At 40.1% G+C, this 23,684-nt stretch overlaps 1 protein-coding gene across 1 annotated transcript; it reads right to left on the reverse strand.

Annotated features, from left to right (window-relative positions):
* Nucleotides 1-233: 233 nt before the first annotated feature.
* Nucleotides 234-23,684, reverse strand: DDX18 (DEAD-box helicase 18). The gene is made up of 14 exons (XM_077830107.1): nt 23,509-23,684; nt 22,270-22,464; nt 17,572-17,739; nt 16,938-17,073; nt 15,676-15,776; nt 15,371-15,570; nt 15,152-15,266; nt 12,777-12,916; nt 11,866-12,027; nt 8,853-9,005; nt 7,837-7,950; nt 6,641-6,697; nt 1,953-2,130; nt 234-1,249 (listed from the first exon to the last, which is right to left on the reverse strand). Exons 1-14 carry the CDS (start codon nt 23,618-23,620, stop codon nt 1,104-1,106), a joined length of 1,977 nt encoding a protein of 658 aa, XP_077686233.1. The 5' UTR covers nt 23,621-23,684; the 3' UTR covers nt 234-1,103.

Below are 23,684 nucleotides of genomic sequence, written 5' to 3' on the forward strand. Positions count from 1 at the left end.
CCTGTATTTTCTGTCTTTTCCACTTCTCATTCCAAGATCTCCCTATATTTACACTCTACTTCACTTTTCTAAATATTACACACTGTGTTGCATTCTCTCAGTTCTGTGACTGTATCTTTTGCTTTACTCATTCCTGATCCAAAGAATGGCTACTAAAAAATAATTCACTGTTACAAAATATAGCTGCAACAGTTCTTGTTGTACCCTCTGCATAAAGGATACTACAAATTAAATTAAGGTGTATCGTTTTATTTGCATATTCTTGTTTAAACATAATATATTTTAGAAATTATATGAGACGGTTAAATTTAAATGTAAATTTGAGAGAAGATGCTGAAGCAAACAGATTGCTCCTCTGGAATATAAATTAGCATATTAACATAATATCAAAAATCAGTTCAAGCAGGTCACATAATATATACTATTAAGTGTGCTTTTGTAGTCTTGCCTTTGTACTCTGATACACAGATCAAAGTGTTTTCCTTGATGGTTTAAAAACACATTATGCTCATAGAAATTCTCTGTTCATCAAGAATTTTCATATTCTTCATTGTATTTACTAGAAAAAGCAATGAGTTTTGTAGCTTTATAAAGCAGACCAGTGACCCAAGTTAACAAGGATCTTTTATTTTGTGCTGTAAAAATATAGTCTCAGTGACCTGCCGTCCCCTTTAATTTTTGAATACTCTGAAGGACTCTTGCTATGCACAACCATATTGTATTCAGAATTGCCTTTTTTTGATGGGTGCTTAGAGGGTGGAGTGAGGAAGAAAGGGAGAATATTTATAGAAAAAAAACACTGAAAAATGCGTTCTATTTTCAGGAAGAATTTGTTTAACTTATTTATAGTAAAAAAGGTTACATCCAGCTATCCTCTCCTTTGCAGCTAAAGTTTCCAAAACCACTTAGTTTTCCTAGTCTGTTTTCTCCTATGTAAATGCTTTAGAAATGAGTTATAAGATATACCCAGAAACAAAATGTAAAATTTTAAAGTTTAAACAGAGCACAGCTTAAACCTGAGCACTTTGCAAAGGAAATATCTGTAAGATTATTTTCACCGAGAGAGTCTATTTTAATGACAAAAGCCATTTCAATGGACAGCTTCAACGAGAAAACTGCCGGCTGTCTGACTTTTTCTTGTTAATGTGTTTGAAGATTTTGGATTTGTGGACATTCTTGGATTTCTGGTAACCAAATCCTCCACCTCCGCCTCTTTTTTGAAATCTTCTACCTTGGCTGCTGTTCACATCTGGAAATTTTTGGTTAAGGAATACAGACAACAAACATTAAACCAACTTAACTGTCACACTTTTCAGTATGGTGGGATGTTTTCAGGGGAAAAGAACAACACAGTGTTCATGGCATTTTACAGAGCAAAAACTTAATGGATGCAAGGGTGGAGAAAACTTGTCAAACTAAAAACTCACCTAGTGCTTGTGATTCCATTGATTGTTTTCTATTTTTCCTTCTTCCAAATTGTTTAATTCTGTTCCTTCTCACACTATGGATCACACTAAAGCTATAAATGGGTGAGCCCTTACCACCAGTACTTCTGAAACAATTTGAGAAGCAGTCCCTATACTTTTATTTCCCCTAGACGATAGGCCACAACCATTACGCTGAAGTATGTATCTCATTGTGCAAATCCCACATTAGTAAAAGAGAAAATTACTCTCAAGAATATACATGTAATATTCCCAGATCCACTATATATGCAAAAATTAAAATGCTGTTATTCTTTCCCTGCCATACATACATAGTCATGAACAAATATTAAAACTGGCAAAATAACTGGTTAACTTCTTCCTTAAAACTATTCTCTTAGGGTTAGAGCATCCTCAGATAATTAATAGTAAAACTATCATTTACACTTAGATACTTCAGTGATGTGCACATTAGAAATGTTAAGCAGATAGATAAATTAGTTTTGACACATTGCGATAAAAGGATACTGAGATCAACAAACGGAGGGACTTTGAAACCAAATGAAAGGGAAACTTTGGGTAGATCCAAGTTATTGACGTTATAGATCTGTTTCAGAGAATGGGAGTCGTAAGCTCTAATGTATGCTTTGTATGCTTCCTGGGCTGACTTGTGAAGGAAATAGTTCTTCTCAATCAATTTTTCAAGCTGGAAAAAGAAAGGCAAGACCGTTGTATCCAATTATGGCTGTAACCCGTTTATAAGTTATACAGCAAATATGTCATTTTGCTTGGAATTTGCAATGAGTACATTAACCAGAATATTCACTTCAGTAAAATTGAACTATTAGAGCAAAATACAAATTTATCAATGTGTTTTTATAAATCACAGAGGAAAAAACAAATTGAATTACATTACATACCCTCAAAAAGTAATCTTAAAAAGTATTGCAAAAGTAATGAGTTATATTGTCTGAATGCACTCTCTTCAGCTTAACTTTATAGCTATATTTAAGTTGTACAAATCTTAAAACTAGGGAGCTTGGAATTCATGGACAAAGGTGGTTGGCAGATATTATAATATCAAAACTGTATCAGTCTACGAAGAGATGCATATGTTGCTAGATTCTACCACTAAAAGAGGCAATGTTAGCTTCTCCCTTGATGCATATCTGAATTTTCTTCTTAAATCGAAGACTTATTGTTCTCCATGGTGCTGTTCCTCTAGATTTGAATGTGTCCATTTTGACCTTACATATGCATTAATTTATATTAGAAATAATGACATTCATTTATGTTACAACATACGAATTACATGTAACTATGAATATCTTTTTGGAAGGGCTGACTCAATGCCTTTATTTAAATAGGTTTCAGAGTAACAGCCGTGTTAGTCTGTATTCGCAAAAAGAAAAGGAGTACTTGTGGCACCTTAGAGACTAACCAATTTATTTGAGCATGAGCTTTCGTGAGCTACAGCTCACTTCATCAGATACATACCGTGGAAACTGCAGCAGACTTTATATATACACAGAGAATATGAAACAATACCTCCTCCCACCTCACTGTCCTGCTGGTAATAGCTTATCTAAAGTAATCGTCAGGTTAGGCCATTTCCAGCACAAATCCAGGTTTTCTCACCCTCCACCCCCCCACACAAATTCACTCTCCTGCTGGTGATAGCCCATCCAAAGTGACAACTCTTTACACAATGTGCATGATAATGAAGTTAGGCCATTTCCTGCACAAATCCAGGTTCTCTCACTCCCTCACCCCCCTCCAAAAACCCACCCCCATACACACACAGACTCACTCTCCTGCTGGTAATAGCTCGTCCAAACTGACCACTCTCCAAGTTCAAATCCAAGTTAAACCAGAACATCTGGGGGGGTGGGGGGGAAGGAAAAAACAAGAGGAAATAGGCTACCTTGCATAATGACTTAGCCACTCCCAGTCTCTATTTAAGCCTAAATTAATAGTATCCAATTTGCAAATGAATTCCAATTCAGCAGTTTCTCGCTGGAGTCTGGATTTGAAGTTTTTTTGTTTTAAGATAGCGACCTTCATGTCTGTGATTGCGTGACCAGAGAGATTGAAGTGTTCTCCGACTGGTTTATGAATGTTATAATTCTTGACATCTGATTTGTGTCCATTTATTCTTTTACGTAGAGACTGTCCAGTTTGACCAATGTACATGGCAGAGGGGCATTGCTGGCACATGATGGCATAAATCACATTGGTGGATGTGCAGGTGAACGAGCCTCTGATAGTGTGGCTGATGTTATTAGGCCCTGTGATGGTGTCCCCTGAATAGATATGTGGGCACAATTGGCAACGGGCTTTGTTGCAAGGATAAGTTCCTGGGTTAGTGGTTCTGTTGTGTGGTATGTGGTTGTTGGTGAGTATTTGCTTCAGGTTGCGGGGCTGTCTGTAGGCAAGGACTGGCCTGTCTCCCAAGATTTGTGAGAGTGTTGGGTCATCCTTTAGGATAGGTTGTAGATCCTTAATAATGCGTTGGAGGGGTTTTAGTTGGGGGCTGAAGGTGACGGCTAGTGGCGTTCTGTTATTTTCTTTGTTAGGCCTGTCCTGTAGTAGGTAACTTCTGGGAACTCTTCTGGCTCTATCAATCTGTTTCTTTACTTCCGCAGGTGGGTATTGTAGTTGTAAGAAAGCTTGACAGAGATCTTGTAGGTGTTTGTCTCCCTACAAGATCTCTGTCAAGCTTTCTTACAACTACAATACCCACCTGCGGAAGTAAAGAAACAGATTGATAGAGCCAGAAGAGTTCCCAGAAGTTACCTACTACAGGACAGGCCTAACAAAGAAAATAACAGAACGCCACTAGCCGTCACCTTCAGCCCCCAACTAAAACCCCTCCAACGCATTATTAAGGATCTACAACCTATCCTAAAGGATGACCCAACACTCTCACAAATCTTGGGAGACAGGCCAGTCCTTGCCTACAGACAGCCCCGCAACCTGAAGCAAATACTCACCAACAACCACATACCACACAACAGAACCACTAACCCAGGAACTTATCCTTGCAACAAAGCCCGTTGCCAATTGTGCCCACATATCTATTCAGGGGACACCATCACAGGGCCTAATAACATCAGCCACACTATCAGAGGCTCGTTCACCTGCACATCCACCAATGTGATTTATGCCATCATGTGCCAGCAATGCCCCTCTGCCATGTACATTGGTCAAACTGGACAGTCTCTACGTAAAAGAATAAATGGACACAAATCAGATGTCAAGAATTATAACATTCATAAACCAGTCGGAGAACACTTCAATCTCTCTGGTCACGCAATCACAGACATGAAGGTCGCTATCTTAAAACAAAAAAACTTCAAATCCAGACTCCAGCGAGAAACTGCTGAATTGGAATTCATTTGCAAATTGGATACTATTAATTTAGGCTTAAATAGAGACTGGGAGTGGCTAAGTCATTATGCAAGGTAGCCTATTTCCTCTTGTTTTTTCCTCCCCCCCCCCCCAGATGTTCTGGTTTAACTTGGATTTAAACTTGGAGAGTGGTCAGTTTGGACAAGCTATTACCAGCAGGAGAGTGAGTCTGTGTGTGTATGGGGGTGGGTTTTTGGAGGGGGGTGAGGGAGTGAGAGAACCTGGATTTGTGCAGGAAATGGCCTAACTTCATTATCATGCACATTGTGTAAAGAGTTGTCACTTTGGATGGGCTATCACCAGCAGGAGAGTGAATTTGTGTGGGGGGGTGGAGGGTGAGAAAACCTGGATTTGTGCTGGAAATGGCCTAACCTGACAATTACTTTAGATAAGCTATTACCAGCAGGACAGTGGGGTGGGAGGAGGTATTGTTTCATATTCTCTGTGTATATATAAAGTCTGCTGCAGTTTCCACGGTATGTATCTGATGAAGTGAGCTGTAGCTCACGAAAGCTCATGCTCAAATAAATTGGTTAGTCTCTAAGGTGCCACAAGTACTCCTTTTCTTTTTATTTAAATAGGATTTTTAAAAGTCCTTTCAGTGTTGGTTATTTGAAATTTCAGTTACTGCAAAATGGCTTTATAAATCTTTATACAATGGAATGATTAAGACCAACTAACCACAAATATTCAGAAGAGACGGCAAAATTCCACGAAAATAATAGACCAAAAACCCACCAATGCCCAAATACACTGCTTCGCTAGTTTCTGCATTTAGAATCAAAAGTGACAACCTTCTGAAAAATAAACAGAGCATTTCTCTGAAATTCAATTCAACTTAAGCAGAACACAAACTGAATGGTGAGCTCATCAGTTCTGACACTCTGGGTTTAACCATGACCTTGCTGACTCAGGATTTCAAGCCAATTGAAAAATCATATTTATAGAAAAATTATTGCATAAAACTAGAATTTATATAGTGCATAAATATTGAATTTATATAGTGCATAAAAACAGAATTTATATATTAACTAAAAACAGCTCACTCCTAATTTTAAAATCTTTTTTTCTAAATTTTAATTCAAATTAGTAATTTTTATTACTGAATGTATGTACATACAACATGGAATTTTTTCCACATTTACAAAAAAAGCCTAGTCTACTTAGATTCCTACTCCATGATCATGACCTTATATCTGAACATTAAAGAAATCTATCTTCCACTGCATTATGATAGCATGTAAATCAGGCCAGTTAAACAGTAGAATTTACAAATATCATTTCTAGATTTTCCTGTTACTGTAGAGGTACAATGTAATCCTTTTATGAAGTATTACATTACAAGTAAATGGAACACGGTACATTTATTCCGTAAGGGCAAAAAACCCCTACATTTATTGTGCTAGGTACACATGCGTTATCCACAAATATAAACCTCTGTTTATAAAGTCAAAGGAATACTTAAAATTATTATGGCAGATTAAACTGTCCTATTATAAAAAGAAAAACACCTGTTTCTAAACAGGCATATATTCATTCTCACTGAAGTTAATGACAGGTGACTTGTATGTTATGAGGGCAGAATTTGATACTTCAAATGAAACAGTGTATCTGAAATTATAACACGGTGTTAGGCATGAGGGCTTAGCACTTAAGAGCAAATATCTAGAGGAATCTTTCAAATCATGTAAGCACCTTTCCACAATTTCTTTAAACCTTCCATTGCTTTGTAAGAGCAGGCTAGTCTATACCTATAATCATTTTCATGTAAAAATCCAGAGAACTAATATGAAATAACTTTATACCTGAGACTGGATGTCTGAAATTTTTGACCAGGAAAATTCAAATTCACTTAATGGTACCTACCAAAAAAAAAAAGAAAAAAAGAAAAGAAATAAAAGGGCGTTTAGATACCTCTTACACAGTATTATATAGCCTATATAAGAAAGTGTAAGTAAGAGTTACAGCATTCACCTAAAGAAAACGGTAACTAAGGCCCCCATCTACACTAGAAAAAGTTATACTGGTATAACTATGACTGCTAGCTAAGCAATTATAACTGTAATACTGGTAATATGCCCTTGTGTGGACACAGTTACACTAGTAGAATATCTTATACTGGTATAAACACTTATATCCATATAACTGTGGTTCACAGTATGTCATTTTTCCACTTTAACTATGATTAAAATAGCAAAATGTTCAAATGTAAACAAGTCAGAAAGGAAGGCAAGTTAAACATATGCAGATAGTTGACTTCTTCTCATTATTCAAATAATGTCCTTTAAAAGTTCCAGTAAGTATTTTTGCAGGGCTTTTTGGTGCAAAGCATTCTATCACCAGGGTGAGAATAACGGGTTTTCCACAGAAAGGTTCTGAACTTGAAAACGATGGAAAGTGTGAACCACTTTTTCTATATAAATAAGGGCTTGAGATAAGGATTTTGAAGGCATTTCAGTCTCTTTCTTGCTCCTCTAGAACTACCGGGTTTTTAATCAGAACACATCATTGAAGGGACATTTCTCCTTTATGGAAATGAAATATGGCAGTGACTCAGGACTGAGAAAACAAATGAGGAATTGGTAAATTTAGCAGCTGTCCTGCCTTTTGATATACTACGGACTGAAACTTGTGATTTTTTTTCCTGCCATTTCTTAAAATAGAGACTTTTAAGAATATATTACCAGGGTTGTGTCTTTCTTGTTTTTGTCGGAGCACCACGTACATAGTGGCTTCGGTAGAGGACTCTCTCAAACATTTTTTCCCCTTTACAGCACATCATTAAGCTGCACTGTCACATGATTCCAGCTACCCTGGAATTTAAATGATTATGTAGTTTCTATTGTGCTGGCCACCTTGCATTTCTATTAAATTATTCAGTTAAACATTTTCTAAGCAATAAAATGGGTTTCGGTTAAAATACTGAAACACTTGATTAATCATTACAGTTTCTACATCAAAATATTCCAGCAGCATAGTAAAATACTACATATGACTTTACCCTGGCTTGCTTTAGGTAACGAAGGAAACCCAATTCTTCTGGTCGTAAAATGAGTAGAGCATGTCCTCTGCCATTTATACCTCTGGCAGTTCTACCAACACGATGAATGTACTCCTTTTTGGAAAAAGAATAGTTAAAAATGTAATAATTTGATATCAAAATTCTTACGCCAAGTAATTTCTTTAAAACAAACACACTATTACTATCTCCAGAATATGCTAATATCAGTACAGATGATGGTCAAACTCAACATTTAACACCATGCAAAATAAATATTTCCATGCTCTGATTCAAGGTCCTGGGTCAATGGGATCTGCTTTTGACTCTTGCAAATGTGAATAGCCTAACAGAAAAACAAACTTAATAGTAATACAGCTATGGAGTCTCTCATCCATAATGCTGTAAATTCCGCTCATCACATTGAAATCTACTGATAAAGAAACCAAGCGCTGCAAACCTGAAGCACTAGGTTTGATGAAGAGACACTCAATTAAAAAAATCCATTTGAAAATATTTTACTTATTGTTGTTATAACCAATACCTATGATTACTGTTAATAATTTTTCTGCCTTTTTGCCCCCCAGTTTGATTACTTAGTGCAGTTGTTTGTATGGGTCTTTCACACAGTAACAGGAAGAAAAACGAAACTGGAAAATAGTGACTTTAAAAAAAAAACCTCACAAAAAACTGTCAGGGGGACTTAAGGGCAAGTATACAACCCTATACTTCTTTTGACTCATTTTTAGAATTAACTAAGTACTAAGTCTAAGGACACAGCGCTTTTTCCAACCAGCAATCATTTTAGAAGCATGCTGAATGCTTCAAATAAGTGGTGCATTCAGCACATGAATTGTAAAATCAAGCTTTTTTCCAGGAACAACAATAGAAAGTCAGTTTTTGGATGCAAACCATGCCTGAGCCTAACAGTTTCCCGTAGAAGGGTAATTAAGTCCATACTTCTCCAAAAGCGTGGAAGGTGAGAGAGATATCAGAAGCATTTGCAGGAGACAAGTTACCTTAGGGTCATCTGGAGGGTCATACTGGACAATCCAATCAACTTCAGGAATATCCAGTCCTCTGGCAGCTACATCAGTGCACAACAATATTCCAGAATCTGCATTACAGAACTGGAAAAATGTGGTGGTCCGTTTAGTTTGTTTCTGCTTGCCCTAGGAGAAAATGTATTCAGGATTGAATTAGTTAACCACAAAAAAATTCTGCAAATCAGCCTTCAGAATTGTAGCTTTACATGTATACAAAGAAATATATTCTCATACACTGTGGTTACACTAAGAAGATTTAAAACAATGCGTTGAAGCATCTTTCCATCTAACCGACTCATACCTACCCACACATCCATGGCTTTTAAAAGCAGAACCATTTTCATAGTGCATAAACAAAGCAGGCTGATGTACAGCACAGAGCCACATAAATGCTACTTTGGAGGAGGTTACATTGTACATTCTAAAGCAATAAGTGCTCCATCCTTGGAACACACAATGTAATGGGACTATTCAAGGGCTTAAAGTTAAGGATATGCCTAAATGTTTGAAGGATCAGAGAGTAAAACAGTAACAATTGCAAGATTAGACAAAAATAGAAGATGATAGATAAGATTCCTCCGATTTAGCACTTCCATTCAGAATGCAGCACAAAGACCTTAGCAGGACCAAAAAAACCCCCCAAAACAAACACCACACACTGAGGTGAGTTAACTCCTCAATTATGTTTGTTTCATAAAGTATTTACCACCTTAAATCAAATATACAATTAGTCCATATTCCCAACTATTTAAGGCTGCAGTTGTGATAACAGAACAAAATAAAAACACTTATCCAAATGGGGATGCAATGGAAGTCAAAATTTAAAAAAAAAATTACCAACTGAAGAGGTGCCTGAAGTATGTGACAAAAAAGAATTATTGTTTCCTTTTTGCAAATTCTATCAAATATAAATACCTACCCTTGTGGTTTGCTTAGTAAAGCGGAGACTATTAAGCAAGGACTAATGCTAAATTAAAAACAATAGTAACGTTAATTTCCACAGAGAATGAAAAGCTCCACTATCTCCACAATATGGAAGCATGATGAAATCATTTTCACTGAGCAAACTTGGAATCTCTAACTTGGATGTTTGATGGAAAATGCCCTTTTAACACACAACTCCATCTCACTGACAGAAATCTTGTTCTTCAGATGCATGTTTAAAAGATCAGGTTGAAGGGGAAGCTGGTTTGAAAGGGTTAACTTATTACTCCGGCACTGACATTCTCTCTCCATACACCCCAGTTTTGATAAAGGCCATCTACAGTTCAGAGTAACTTCACAAGATAAAAAGTTGTTCAGATATTATATACACTTATTTTTAACTCAGTTCAGAATATCTGGCTTTGGATTTCAATATCATAAGCACCTGAAGCAGAGCATTTTCTTGAGACAGTCACGAAGTTATGAGCCTAGGAAAATTATTTTTTAGGTGTTTGAGAGATCAACTCTGGCACGGGTATGTCAGAATTCTGAACTCAGGGCTGACCCAGCTGTTGAACAGATTAGCTGACCTTTATTAAAGATCCACAGTATTCTTGTCAGTAAGTTAAAGAAGTATGGGCTGGATGAATGCACTATAAGGTGGGTAGAAAGTTGGCTAGATTGTCTAGTTGGCAGCCGGTGTCAAGTGGAGTGCCCCAGGGGTCGGCCCTGGGGCCGGTTTTGTTCAATATCTTCATAAATGATCTGGAGGATGGTGTGGATTGCACTCTCAGCAAATTTGCGGATGATACTAAACTGGGAGGAGTGGTAGATACGCTGGAGGGCAGGGATAGGATACAGAGGGACCTAGACAAATTGGAGGATTGGGCCAAAAGAAATCTGATGAGGTCAATAAGGATAAGTGCAGGGTCCTGCACTTAGGACGGAAGAACCCAATGCACAGCTACAGACTAGGGACCGAATGGCTAGGCAGCAGTTCTGCGGAAAAGGACCTAGGGGTGACAGTGGACGAGAAGCTGGATATGAGTCAGCAGTGTGCCCTTGTTGCCAAGAAGGCCAATGGCATTTTGGGATGTATAAGTAGGGGCATAGCGAGCAGATCGAGGGACGTGATCGTTCCCCTCTATTCAACATTCGTGAGGCCTCATCTGGAGTACTGTGTCCAGTTTTGGGCCCCACACTACAAGAAGGATATGGATAAATTGGAGAGAGTCCAGCGAAGGGCAACAAAAATGATTAGGGGTCTGGAACACATGACTTATGAGGAGAGGCTGAGGGAACTGGGATTGTTTAGTCTGCAGAAGAGAAGAATGAGGGGGGGGGATTTGATAGCTGCTTTCAACTACCTGAGAGGTAGTTCCAGAGAGGATGGTTCTAGACTATTCTCAGTGGTGGAAGAGGACAGGACAAGGAGTAATGGTCTCAAGTTGCAGTGGGGGAGGTTTAGGTTGGATATTAGGAAAAACTTTTTCACTAGGAGGGCGGTGAAACACTGGAATGCGTTGCCTAGGGAGGTGGTGGAATCTCCTTCCTTAGAAGTTTTTAAGGTCAGGCTTGACAAAGCCTTGGCTGGGATGATTTAATTGGGGATGGGTCCTGCTTTGAGCAGGGGGTTGGACTAGATGACCTCCTGAGGTCCCTTCCAACCCTGATATTCTATGATTCTATGATCTGTTTCAGAGCACTTGGGTTTTGGCAACAGATTCCCATAATAGTATTTTTTCTCCACAAAGTGAATCCAGTCTTTATAAAAGAACAACCCTTAGAAGTTGAAAATCCTCTCTTTGCTCACAGAAGAGGGGTTGCATCAATGGCAGTAATGAAATTCAGCCTCTGGGCCCTTTCAAACTGTAGCCCTCTCTCCTGAGAGTGGCAAGGATGCCAGTGATTTTGCAATAATAATATGTCTCTGTTAGACTGGGATAACCAAGGAAAAGCCAGAGAGTAACAACTTTCAATTACTTTCAGACTTAACAGGTTTTGAAACGGCAACCTAGAGAATAAAATTGTTTTTCAAAAATTCACTGAAGAAAATACTTACATGAATGGCCATGACTGGCAAGTCGATATAGTTGAGTAGTTCATAGTGGTATTTCACAGACATACATGATGAGAAAAATACCATCAGCTTTTTCTTCCGATTTTTCTTGAGGAACGTGAACAGCAGAAGGAACCTTTTTTCGGATGGACACACTACGTATCCCTGGAAATCATTCAAAGCCAGTTATTTAAAACATGTATGAAATATGCTTTTGTTTCAAATAACTCAATTAAGTCAGTGCAGCAAATGGAGCTTTAAAACTTATATTTTAAGTCTTTGGTTCAACAGCAATATTAAACAAAACTTTCAGACATTTATGTTCCCTTCTTTCCCAGTCTTACCTTCTTGGGAACTGACATCCATATAGTATACTTAATAAATTATCTAATGAAGAAGTATATTAGGGAATTATTGATAAGAAGAAGTTACATTGTTTATAACAACAACAAAGATGTTCAAAGACTTTTTTAATCACTGTAAATAACACACCTTACATTATCTATCTATTTCCTAAGTCCTTAACATTCGGAACTTTTTTCAAAGCTCACGATTTAAAAACAAATTCTGCTACTGATTAAGTCTTTGGCATCTATGGAAAGGCGATAAGTAACAACCTGGAATTCTGCAGCAGCCTTCCTCACCTCACAGTATTGTGAACTGGCGTTCTAATCCAAAAGCGGTTGGTATTGCGTATCTTGCAACATCTACTAAATGTAAATAATTCCTTATAGGTGGCTAATACCAGAGAGATTTAATCAATCTCCTAGCAGTTGTCCAGCCAGGATGACCAAAGGCCAGCTGCACTTTAAGACTGTACTTTACATTTATAGAATCCACATAAAAATCGATGTCTAGAAGTAGTTTGTGCACATACTGCATCTATTTTTGCTAGTATTTCTGCTTAACTTTACCTGTTCAAGACCATCTACTGTGGCTGTTTCCTTGTTATCATCAACCCCAACATACAGTGGCTCCTTTTTCAGAGATATCTTAGCCAAGTCTTCAACCTTTCGGGTTTGTGTAGCAGAAAAAAGCATGGTCTGTCTGCGCTCTGAAATAATTCATAAAAAATGATCTCACTTTTGCAGAGGATTATGCAAATAGTAGAGACACAAGATGCAGTTGGGGGGTTCCTGGTGTGTGTTTTACCTGTTTTCCTCAATGGGTGGGCGAATATAGTTTTTACTATATCTTGTCTGTCTCTACTACAACCACTATCAATGTGATTTACACTATGTAGTAGTACACATGACCTACAAAGAAATGCTTGTTTTAAAAAATATTTAATACCTATAAACCCTAAGCAGTCCTTTCCCTTCAGAGGTATGTTACTATTAATTTGCACTGCTGTTTACACGGAAAATAGCAATCATACCAGATCATATTTTAATTCTAGCTAGTATAACTGTATATTTGTTCATTCACATAAATATCAAATACTTTTGTCTCCTCAGAAAAACTTCTGAAATTCATTGCAACAAGGTAACTAATATCTTACACTAAAAAGTATTTCTTTTACCAGTTTTACACAGTTTTGCCTTTTAAATTTAATTTCATGGTACAGAGGTTATACCATACCACCATACATTACATGTGTTTACACATTACTCTTGCTATATGGGACAGCCCCTGTGCCTATGCCGAGCCTTGCTGACTTCACTGGGACTGTGCACAGGTGCATAAGGGGCTGCCTGCATGGATCCCATTGCCGGATACAAACATAGGCGCTGATCCTGCAATGTTTCACTCTTGTCTAAATATATTTGGGGGGGGGGGGGGGGAGAGGAAATCAAGCACAATCCCTTTTATTTATGACGCAAAGAACAATAACTGAATTGATTCCCTATAGCTTTAGCCTCTCTAGTTACCAGTATGAACTACTATTCTACTCGTCTTCTGATGTTTGGTTTTACATACCACATATTCAGTTGCTACTACTCTTAAATACATCAGATTGCATATTTACTAAAAGGCACTTGTTTCATGTTTTCCTCTGTTTCTAAGATGAAAGAGTTCTTCAGTGGTTCTGAGAAAGACTGCCTGCTATAAAAGAGAAATACAAGGAGTAATAGGATGAAATTTAGAAAAGGAAAAAAAAAATTAGGTAAGGATCAGGATAAACTTCCTGAAGTACAGTCTCTGAATATGTGTAGGAGACTCCCAAGTGAAGGGATGGAAACCTTTTAGTGTGCAACATTTAAATTGTGTCAGAAAATACTGTACTGTAGGGAACAAGCCTGCACTGGCAAAAGATGCCCTAGATAAAAATGAAAGACACCTCTTACATTAACTTCTGTGGGCTAAATTATTTCTTTAAGGTGCCCATGAAAAGCCTGTCCCCTTCAGATAAATGATGGTCTGATAGAGTGCCTACCCCAGACAGGTGACAAAAGGGTTAATGTGGTTCTGAGAGACCAATTAACTCACCTGGTGACACATGGGGGATGGGCCAACCCTAATTAATGATGAAACCAGCTGGGTTCTATAAAGAGAGGAAGTCTGGAGCAGAAGGGGGCTGCAGGGAGAAATGCTACTGTCTCTGTCCTGGTAGTAGGGAGTGACAAGACTTGTAGGAAACAGGAAGCATTTTGTAAGGTGAGGAGAAAGTCCACAGTAGGGCTTGGTAGGAAGAAGTCCAGGGAGGAGACAGCAAGGAGTATGGTGGAGTGAACCTTGACTGCCTGTCCTAGGTTCCCTAAATTGGAACCCAGTGTAGTGAGAGAGGCTAGGTTTCCCTACCAGCCTCTGGTAAGGTGGCATAAAGCCCCTGAAAATGTGATATGGACTAATAAAAGCCCTGAGAAAAAAAAGCACCGACAAAAAGTATGGATCACTGGACCCAGAATTGAGGGTGGCAGATTGGATGGAGGGATCAGACATTTGTTTTTGCTAGACTTTATTATCCCTGATGGGGTGGGACTAAACATGATCTGGCAAGAAGGTTGAGTTGCAAGAAGAAGCAGACCACTGCAGGCAAAAAAGACTGTCAGCAGGGGGTGCTTTAGGAGGAGAGCCTGCTAGCCCACATCCAGCCATGAGGGGTTGTTCCAATGGTAAGTTGACTCATCTATAAATGGTAAAATAGAACAAACAAGTTTCTGCTGGCTACTATATACTGAATTAAGAATGTGTGTGTGTCAGTCAGAACAAGCATTAGAAAGTGAAGGACAATCGTTCCAAGACTAAAACTACCATACCCAAAGCCTTTTCTCCTAGTTCTCTCCTTCCTTGAACAACATGATCAGAATGCAACATGACTTCTAGAAATGACACAGATTTTACTTACTTGGTAGAAGTTTTATGATCTGTTTCATTTCTTCCTCAAACCCAACCTCCAGGATGCGATCTGCTTCATCAATTACCAGACACTGCAGGTTCTTGAACATAAACCCTGGGGTGTTCTACAAGATTTTAATGAACACAAAGTCAGCCAGAGAAACTGCGTATGGGTGGGATTTTTTGTTTTGTTTTGTAAATACATAAGGCTACCTGATATTTTACCTACCTGCATGTGGTCCAGAAGTCTACCTGGTGTTGCCACTATAATGTTGATCCCATTTGCAAGTTTCTGTACCTCAGCTGATCTGTTACTGCCTCCCATTATCAGGCCGTAGGTGTGAACATGATGAGTCATCAGTTCTTTCAGAACTCCATAAGTCTGCATGGCAAGCTCTCGAGTAGGTGAAAGAATCAGAACACCCGTTCCTAGAAAAAATGTTGCTCATTTCAGCAAAAATTAAGCCAAGTAATCCTTCCCTCTCTCCCTAAGAATGTCGTCAACTTAACTGGGAAGCACAGAGAGAGTCTTACCATTCCTGGGCATGAATCTTAACTTGTAGATGAGCTCTATGGCAGGAATAAGGAATGCAAGTGTTTTGCCACTGCCCGTTTTTGCAGCTGCTAGAATATCTCTGTAGGTGTCAATTTGGAAGAAAATATTTAGTTTTTCACATTATCACCAGCATTTAATATTTTAGTTACTTTTATAGAGGAAAAAATTAACAGCTCAGATTTGGTAATGGTAAGTATTTAACCATTCAAAAACAGCCCTGGTCAACAGTGACTGGAACCATCCAATCAAGGCAGAGAACTTTGGTCTCCAGAGCAGTCAACTTGTTATGGGATTGGCTCAGAGACTCTCTCCCCTGCATGACTGCCATTCCACTAGTTATGTTCCATGGGAACAAGAAACAGAACTTTAACAGGGGTTGGACCTCCACTATGGAACTCACCTCACAAGAGACAGCAAAGATCAGAGATCCCCACTTTCAAAACTAAATGTAATACTAATTTCTACTGAGCTTTCCCTCAATTTCTTCACACAAACCATACAGCCACAACATGGACACTCACACAAGAAACAAACAAATAAGCCTATCAACCAAACAAACTTTCTCCTGAAGGCTGGGAAGAAAGCAAGCAAATGAAAAATTAATTCTACTTGGGAATTACATGGAAGTATTGGGGAAATATGTGGAAGACACTCCTACTTGGGTAACAGGGGCCATATATAAGTACTTAAAAACACACGATCACTAAAAAAACCCACGACTTTCTAAAAAAATATTATAACTCATACACTCCAAATAGGTTGTATCCCAATACTTTTAAAAACCTTTATTTTTAAATAAAATATGAACACAATGAAACAAAACATAACACATGCACAAGATGGAAATACCAAATAAACAACAAATTCAATGTTCATTATTTGTAAAACCCTGAGTGGGGGGATGGGACCCTGAACCTGCAGGGGTCATGCAGGGCATCAATTATTAAAGTGACTAAATAGACAAATAAGCGAGAACATAACCTATAAGTATTAGGGACTAATACATAAACTAAATTGCAAAAGTATGCAATAGTTTCATGTGTGACCAGAAATCCTCATTCTTTCCAAGCATTTCTATTAGAATTTTTCATTAATGCAGTAGCAGAGAGCTCTAAAGCCAGTCTGTGTACGACGGAGGAATTGCAATCCCAATATACTTTTAAGGTGTTTGCATTTCTCATGGAGATAAAACTGAGGTGGAATTTTAATTCCACATTTTTTTTTTAAATCTACTTCTTACCTGCCTTCCAGAAGGGGTTTAATACTTTTATGCTGAATTTCTGTCATGTGTGTAAAGCCCATATCAGTTATTCCTTTCAGCGTGTTCTCGCTGATTAGATCAGACAGTGAAGCAAATGAGGTGTCTTCAAAAGCACCTGAAGAGAAATAGTTCATCAACCATCTCAACCTTGTTTCTTCAAAACCTGCCCACCTTCACTGGCTATTTGGCTAAATGTATCTAGCAATTAACAAGTTAAGTTTCAAGTTACTGTATCCGATTACTACAAGCGGTGTTGTCTTATGCAGGTTAGTACCACTTCATCATTCAGCCAATAAGAAAAGGAAAATGTAAGTGACATAAAACCTCTTAAAGAGCAGGCCCTCACAAATGAAAATCATCCAATTTAGAGACTAACAGATTTAAGGTGCCACTGGACGACTTGTTGTTTTTGTGGCTTCAACTTAGAAGAATCAGATATCTGCCAAACATTAACAAGAAAAACCTATGGCAAAAACTTTCAAATTTGGCTGTTTAGAGAAGACACCTAACTTCCAGTACATAAGTTTGAAGAAAAAAAAAGACTTACTCTAAAGAGTTTCAGAACTTGCTCTAGGCAAAAAGAAAAACAGATATGGAAACTGACACAAGTTACCTGTTACACCAAGAGGTAAACTGGGCCCTTCGGTATCCTCATCCATTACTTCTTTCTCTTCAGGATCCTCGTTATTTTCTTCTACTTCAGGATCCTTGCTATCTTTTGCATCGTCCGCGTCTGCATCTTCCTCTTGTTCTTCAGTCTTTGCTTTTTTAGTTTCTGTACCTGCCATTAATTTATTTTTAGAGAGAATGAACATACCAAACAAGTCACACTTAATAATGGTTCCAAAGAATATATCTATCACAAAAAAGGAGATAATGGGATATTTATTCCCCCAGTATAAATCATTCATGCAAGTTTCAATATAGCAGGGATTTCATTTTAGTTCATGCTTTTTATCTACTCATAGGGAGGAGGAAAAAAAATTGTTTCAGGAAGTCATTCCACAGGCTAGGGCAGGCAGCACTGCATCAGTTGATGTGTTCCCAACCAAGGAGGGATAAAAAAATTTAACACACAGTTTAAAGTTTCTTCCTTTCCTTTGCAAAGCAGGCAAGTGCATTAGGGTAGCAAGACCTATAGGATATAGGTATTAGTTTACATTCACTGTACACTCATTGTTGTTACATACAGTAAAGTGCTGTAAAAGGTTGGGAAGAGGTGCTCCTGAACAGGAAGACAGGGGGTACACAGCTAACTGTGGAAATCAACTACAAGGCAAAGTTCCTAACAGGAAATACTGAAATGTTTTAACATATGTAGGATGGAGTATTTAATGTAAAATGTTTTTTTTTTTTTAAGAATAGATGAAAAAGCAGAATCCCTGTTCAACAAGTAGACTGATAACTGTTTAATATGCATTAGAGTACAGTTCTCTCAGAGAAAAAGAGGTCTGTTATAATATGTAAATCACTAGCTATTAATATACATTTACATTTTAAGCTCAGTGATTACTTTATTTCCCTTAAATGACTGTGCAGATAGAATGACAGTCAACTTGTTTTTCATTTAAAAATAACGTACAAGTCTTTACTTACAAATACTGCATACATGAGACGCAAAAACATTGAGGCTATGCCTACACTACCACTTATGTCAGTATAGCTCGTGTCACTCAGGGGTGCGAAAAAGCCACTCACTGAGTGAGGTAAATTAGGCTGACCCAAGCGCCCTTGTGGACAGCACTATGTTGGCGGATGGGCTTCTGCCGCTGACATAGCTACAGCCGCTCGTTGGGGGTGGATTCATTAAAAGTTGACAGGAGAGCGCTGTCCTGTCAGCTTAGAACGGCTACGCGCACAAACACAAAAAAGAAGCTTACAAGAAGTGGAAGGTTGGACAAATGACCAGGGAAGGGTATAAAAATATTGCTCGGGCATGCAGGAGTGAAATCAGGAAGGCCAAATCACACCTGGAGTTGCAGCTAGCAAGAGATGTTAAGAGTAACAAGAAGGGTTTCTTCAGGTACGTTAGCAACAAGAAGAAAGTCAAGGAAAGTGTGGGCCCCTTACTGAATGAGGGAGGCAACCTAGTGACAGAGGATGTGGAAAAAGCTAATGTACTCAGTGCTTTTTTTGCCTCTGTTTTCACGAACAAGGTCAGCTCCCAGACTACTGCACTAGGCAGCACAGCATGAGAAGGAGGTGACCAGCCCTCTGTGGAGAAAGAAGTGGTTTGGGACTATTTAGAAAAGCTGGACAAGCACAAGTCCATGGGGCCGGATGCGCTGCATCTGAGAGTGCTAAAGGAGTTGGTGGATGTGATTGCAGAGCCATTGGCCATTAGCTTTGAAAACTCATGGCAATTGGGGGAGGTCCCGGGCGACTGGAAAAAGCCTAATGTAGTGCCCATCTTTAAAAAAGGGAAGAAGGAGGATCCTGGGAATTACAGGCCAGTCAGCCTCACCTCAGTCCCTGGAAAAATCATGGAGCAGGTCCTCAAGGAATCAATTCTGAAGCACTTAGAGGAAAGTGATCAGGAACAGTCAGCATGGATACACCAAAGGCAAGTCATGCCTGACTAATCTAATTGACTTCTATGACGATAACTGGCTCTGTGGATGAAGGGAAAGCAGTGGACATGTTGTTCCTTGACTTTAGCAAAGCTTTTGACATGGTCTCCCACAGTATTCTTGCCAGCAAGTTAAAGAAGTATGGGCTGGATGAATGCACTATAAGGTGGGTAGAAACCTGGCTAGATTGTCGGGCTCAACGGGTAGTGATCAATGGCTCCATGTCTAGTTGGCAGCCGGTATCAAGTGGAGTGCCCCAGGGTCGGTCCTGGGGCCGGTTTTGTTCAATATCTTCATAAATGATCTGGAGGATGGGGTGGATTGCACCCTCAGTAAGTTTGCAGATGACACTAAACTGGGAGGAAAGGTAGACACGCTGGAGGGTAGGGATAGGATACAGAGGGACCTAGACAAATCAGAGGATTGGGCCAAAAGAAATGTGATGAGGTTCAACATGGACAAGTGCAGAGTCCTGCACTTAGGACGGAAGAATCCCATGCACCGCTACAGACTAGGGACCGAATGGCTCGGCAGCAGTTCTGCAGAAAAGGACCTAGGGGTTACAGTGTACGAGAAGCTGGATATGAGTCAACAGTGTGCCCTTGTTGCCAAGAAGGCCAATGGCATTTTGGGATGCATATGTAGGGGCATTGCCAGCAGATCGAGGGAAGTGATCGTTCCCCTCTATTCGACATTGGTGAGGCCTCATCTGGAGTACTGTGTCCAGTTTGGGGCCCCACACTGCAAGAAGGATGTGGAAAAATTGGAAAGAGTCCAGCAGAGGGCAACAAAAATGATTAGGGGACTGGAACACATGACTTATGAGGAGAGGCTGAGGGAACTGGGATTGTTTAGTCTGCGGAAGAGAAGAGTGAGGGGGGATTTGATAGCTGCTTTCAACTACCTGAAAGGGGGTTCCAAAGAGGATGGATCTAGACTGTTCTCAGTGGTAGCTGATGACAGAACAAGGAGTAATGGTTTCAAGTTGCAGTGGGGGGAGGTTTAGGTTGGATATTAGGAAAAACTTTTTCACTAAGAGGGTGGTGAAACACTGAAATGCCTTACCTAGGCAGGAGGTGGAATCGCCTTCCTTAGATATTTTTAAGGTCAGGCTTGACAAAGCCCTGGCTGGGTTGATTTAGTTGGGTATCGGCCCTGCTTTAGCAGGGGGTTGGACTAGATGACCTCCTGAGGTCCCTTCCAACCCTGATAGTCTATGACAGTTTATAGTGACGCAGCTGCACTGCTCTAAGCTGTCCACTGTATCCATAGGTATCATTCATCAAGTTCTATTGCATGAGTTTTATAGGGTGAGAGAGAGAGAGAGAATTAAGGCCTTTCAGTGCAATTCCTAAGTGTATTTTCTAATGCTTTGTCCAGATTGATATTGGAAAAAAAAAAGTGTCACATGGTGGGGCTTCACCAACTAACCTGGAGAAAATATTCTCTCTGTTATCGTAGCATTTGCTGTCAGGAATATATTTCTGATATTCAGGTTCTTATTACTTTAAAGGTATATTAATTTGAGAACCTCCTAGCACTTTACAAGTGTTAACTATTTACAAGCGCAGCCTTGAAAATAGGAAACAGATCACTTAGGTTGTAAATTTAGGGAAAAATCGGTAGCAAAGATCATGAGTTATTCAAGCTGACACGTGGGGTCTGTAAAAATCATGACTTTTTTAGATTAGGTCTAACACTATAGGCTAGCGGCGCGATTCCCCTGCTCACGTACACATGCTCAGGGTAGCTCAATAAGAGCTAGCAAAAGTATAAACGGTTGTGTATCCACTGTAACTTAGCTGTGCAAAGTACAAACCTGCCTGAAACCAGTGGGTATGTACCTGGCACAGCCCAGCCACGTTTCCACTGCCTGAGCTACCATGGCTACACTGCTATTTACACTTGCACTAGATCTCATGGAACTACTACATATTTGTATACATGAGTAGGGGAATCACACCTTTAACTCAGAGTAGACCACAGAGTACCCTGAGAAGACATCAGACCAGTTTTCAGGACAGAGGTTCAGTGCTATCCTTATTGCCCCTAGGCAAGCTTTCTTCCAGCCAACTATGGTATGGGAGCTACAGCCTACTACCTCACCAGTATGACTTCCCTTCAGAGTAAGGGATAGTTCAGTGGTGGGAGAGGCAGGGTAGACTAAGCATAGGACACTAAAAGACCCCTCTATTCTGATCCCAGATCTGACAAAGTTGTTAACCACTTTGTCACACTACTTGACCTCTTCCTTACTTTTCTGTACATTTCAATTTTAAATGCTTAATATCATCTTACTTCACAGAGGGGACTGTGATGACTAATTAACATTTACAACTACATGTGTTAGGATTTTATTTGTACTGTGATTAATTCTAAGGCATATGACCATATACAATTTATTTAGATACCTGCCCCTTCAAAACTCTTAAACAGTAAAGTATTCAGAGATTCATCACAAACCTTTGGGTAACACTCCTCTTGCAGCAGAGAGATAGGGGCACCTAGAAGTCTTCTAGCATATGGTTTACATAAAATTGGCCACATCCGGATATAACCCCTAGGAATCATCACACTAAACTTTCCAAAAATTCTCAGGACAACCCTACGAATAGTTGCAAGATCAATGCTCGCAGAAATTGGTTATACTAGAGGAGTTTTGTAGGTCCATTCAAAAATACTACTGCCAGCATAGGGTGGAATTCAGAATTACATTTTAAGTAAGACTGAAAATGACATACCCTCTTCTGTGTTAATAATTTGCCTTTTCTTCTTCTTCTTCTTCTTCGATTCAGAATTTTTTGCTTCTGCAGCTACTTCACCATTACTGATTAGTTGAGGTTGCTTTACATTCTTCACTTTAAGTTCCTCCACTGATTCCTCAGAAATGACATTGTTCGTAGCTTCCTCAGAGGTATCCACAGATCTTGTCTCCACTAAAAAAAGCAGGAATGGCAAATCCAAAGAATAGAAAAGAGGAAGGCAATTAAAAAAATCCCAAACATTTACAGTTGAATCAAAATACTGGAATTGGTCACAGAAATGGTATTAGTCACTAGCGAATATCACCGCATCTGGAACTCTACCGTGGTGGTAATACGCACAGTATTAATAACAGCCAGTAGTTTGATGCCTGCCAATACACTAGGAGCTGCAGAATTCCAGAAGCCCTGACCATTCACAATTCCAGGATGGTGCGATTACTAGTTGGGCATGTACTTTATTAACTTTGAACTTGGCCTTCTATAGGTTTATCTCTGGTTTAGAAGCTGGTGTAGCTGTTTCAGCTAATATTATATTATTATTATAATATTATTATAAATATATTATAAATATAATGTGGTCCAGTAACAAGTAGATCTGCACCACCACCTCCATTTTCAAGAGTGGCCCCTGACGGAGTGAACTTCAGGTCTTGACTGTCCAACATGAGCTCATCAGGGCCTCATTCCCAGAGCAGCTGAGCACCCACAACGCCAAATGAGTTCAAGGGGGCCTGCTCCGCACCTCTGGAAAGCAGGCTCAGGGTGTGTCCGCAGGGCGTTCATAACCACTCGTGCTAACCAGCAGGGCCCACGTTTGAAAAGGGGAGGCCAGGGCCACCACGGTTCCTGGATCCGCGCTACCACTTACCCCGACCACCAAATAACGAGCTCGGGCCGTTTCGAGAGCCGGAACATCGCCCCGGCCCCTCCACGCGTTGCCGTGGGCACCCGAGCGCCCCGGCCCCCGGCGAGCTCCAGGCGGAGAAGCGGGGCAGGGCCTAGGGACCGCCACCCCCCGGCCATCCGCCCGCGGCCGAGCTCTGCCCTGGGCCCGTCGCTCCTGGCTCAGCCGCGGCGGGTTCGTCTCGCTACCCCGGGCGCTTGGCGGGGGAGGCTGAGCCGGGCCTCCAGAGACCCCCGCCCGCGCCCGGAGCGTGACCGGCAGAGGCAGCTCCTGCCACCCCTGGCTCGGTTCGGTTCGGCCCGGCCCGGTACCTGGTGGCCCGGCCCCCTGTAGCGCCAGGTTGCGCTGCCGCAGCTTGAGGTTGCGCTTGTGGATCTTCCTGCGGAGCAGCCGCATAGGCAGGTTCCCGGCCGCCGCCGCCATCCCGCCCCGATCGCAGAGTCCGGCAGAGCCGCCGCCGCCGCACGTGGGGCTCGGCCGGGCACAG

Source organism: Eretmochelys imbricata, chromosome 11 (genome assembly GCF_965152235.1).
Source record: "Eretmochelys imbricata isolate rEreImb1 chromosome 11, rEreImb1.hap1, whole genome shotgun sequence".
NCBI classification, from domain to species: Eukaryota; Metazoa; Chordata; order Testudines; family Cheloniidae; genus Eretmochelys; species Eretmochelys imbricata.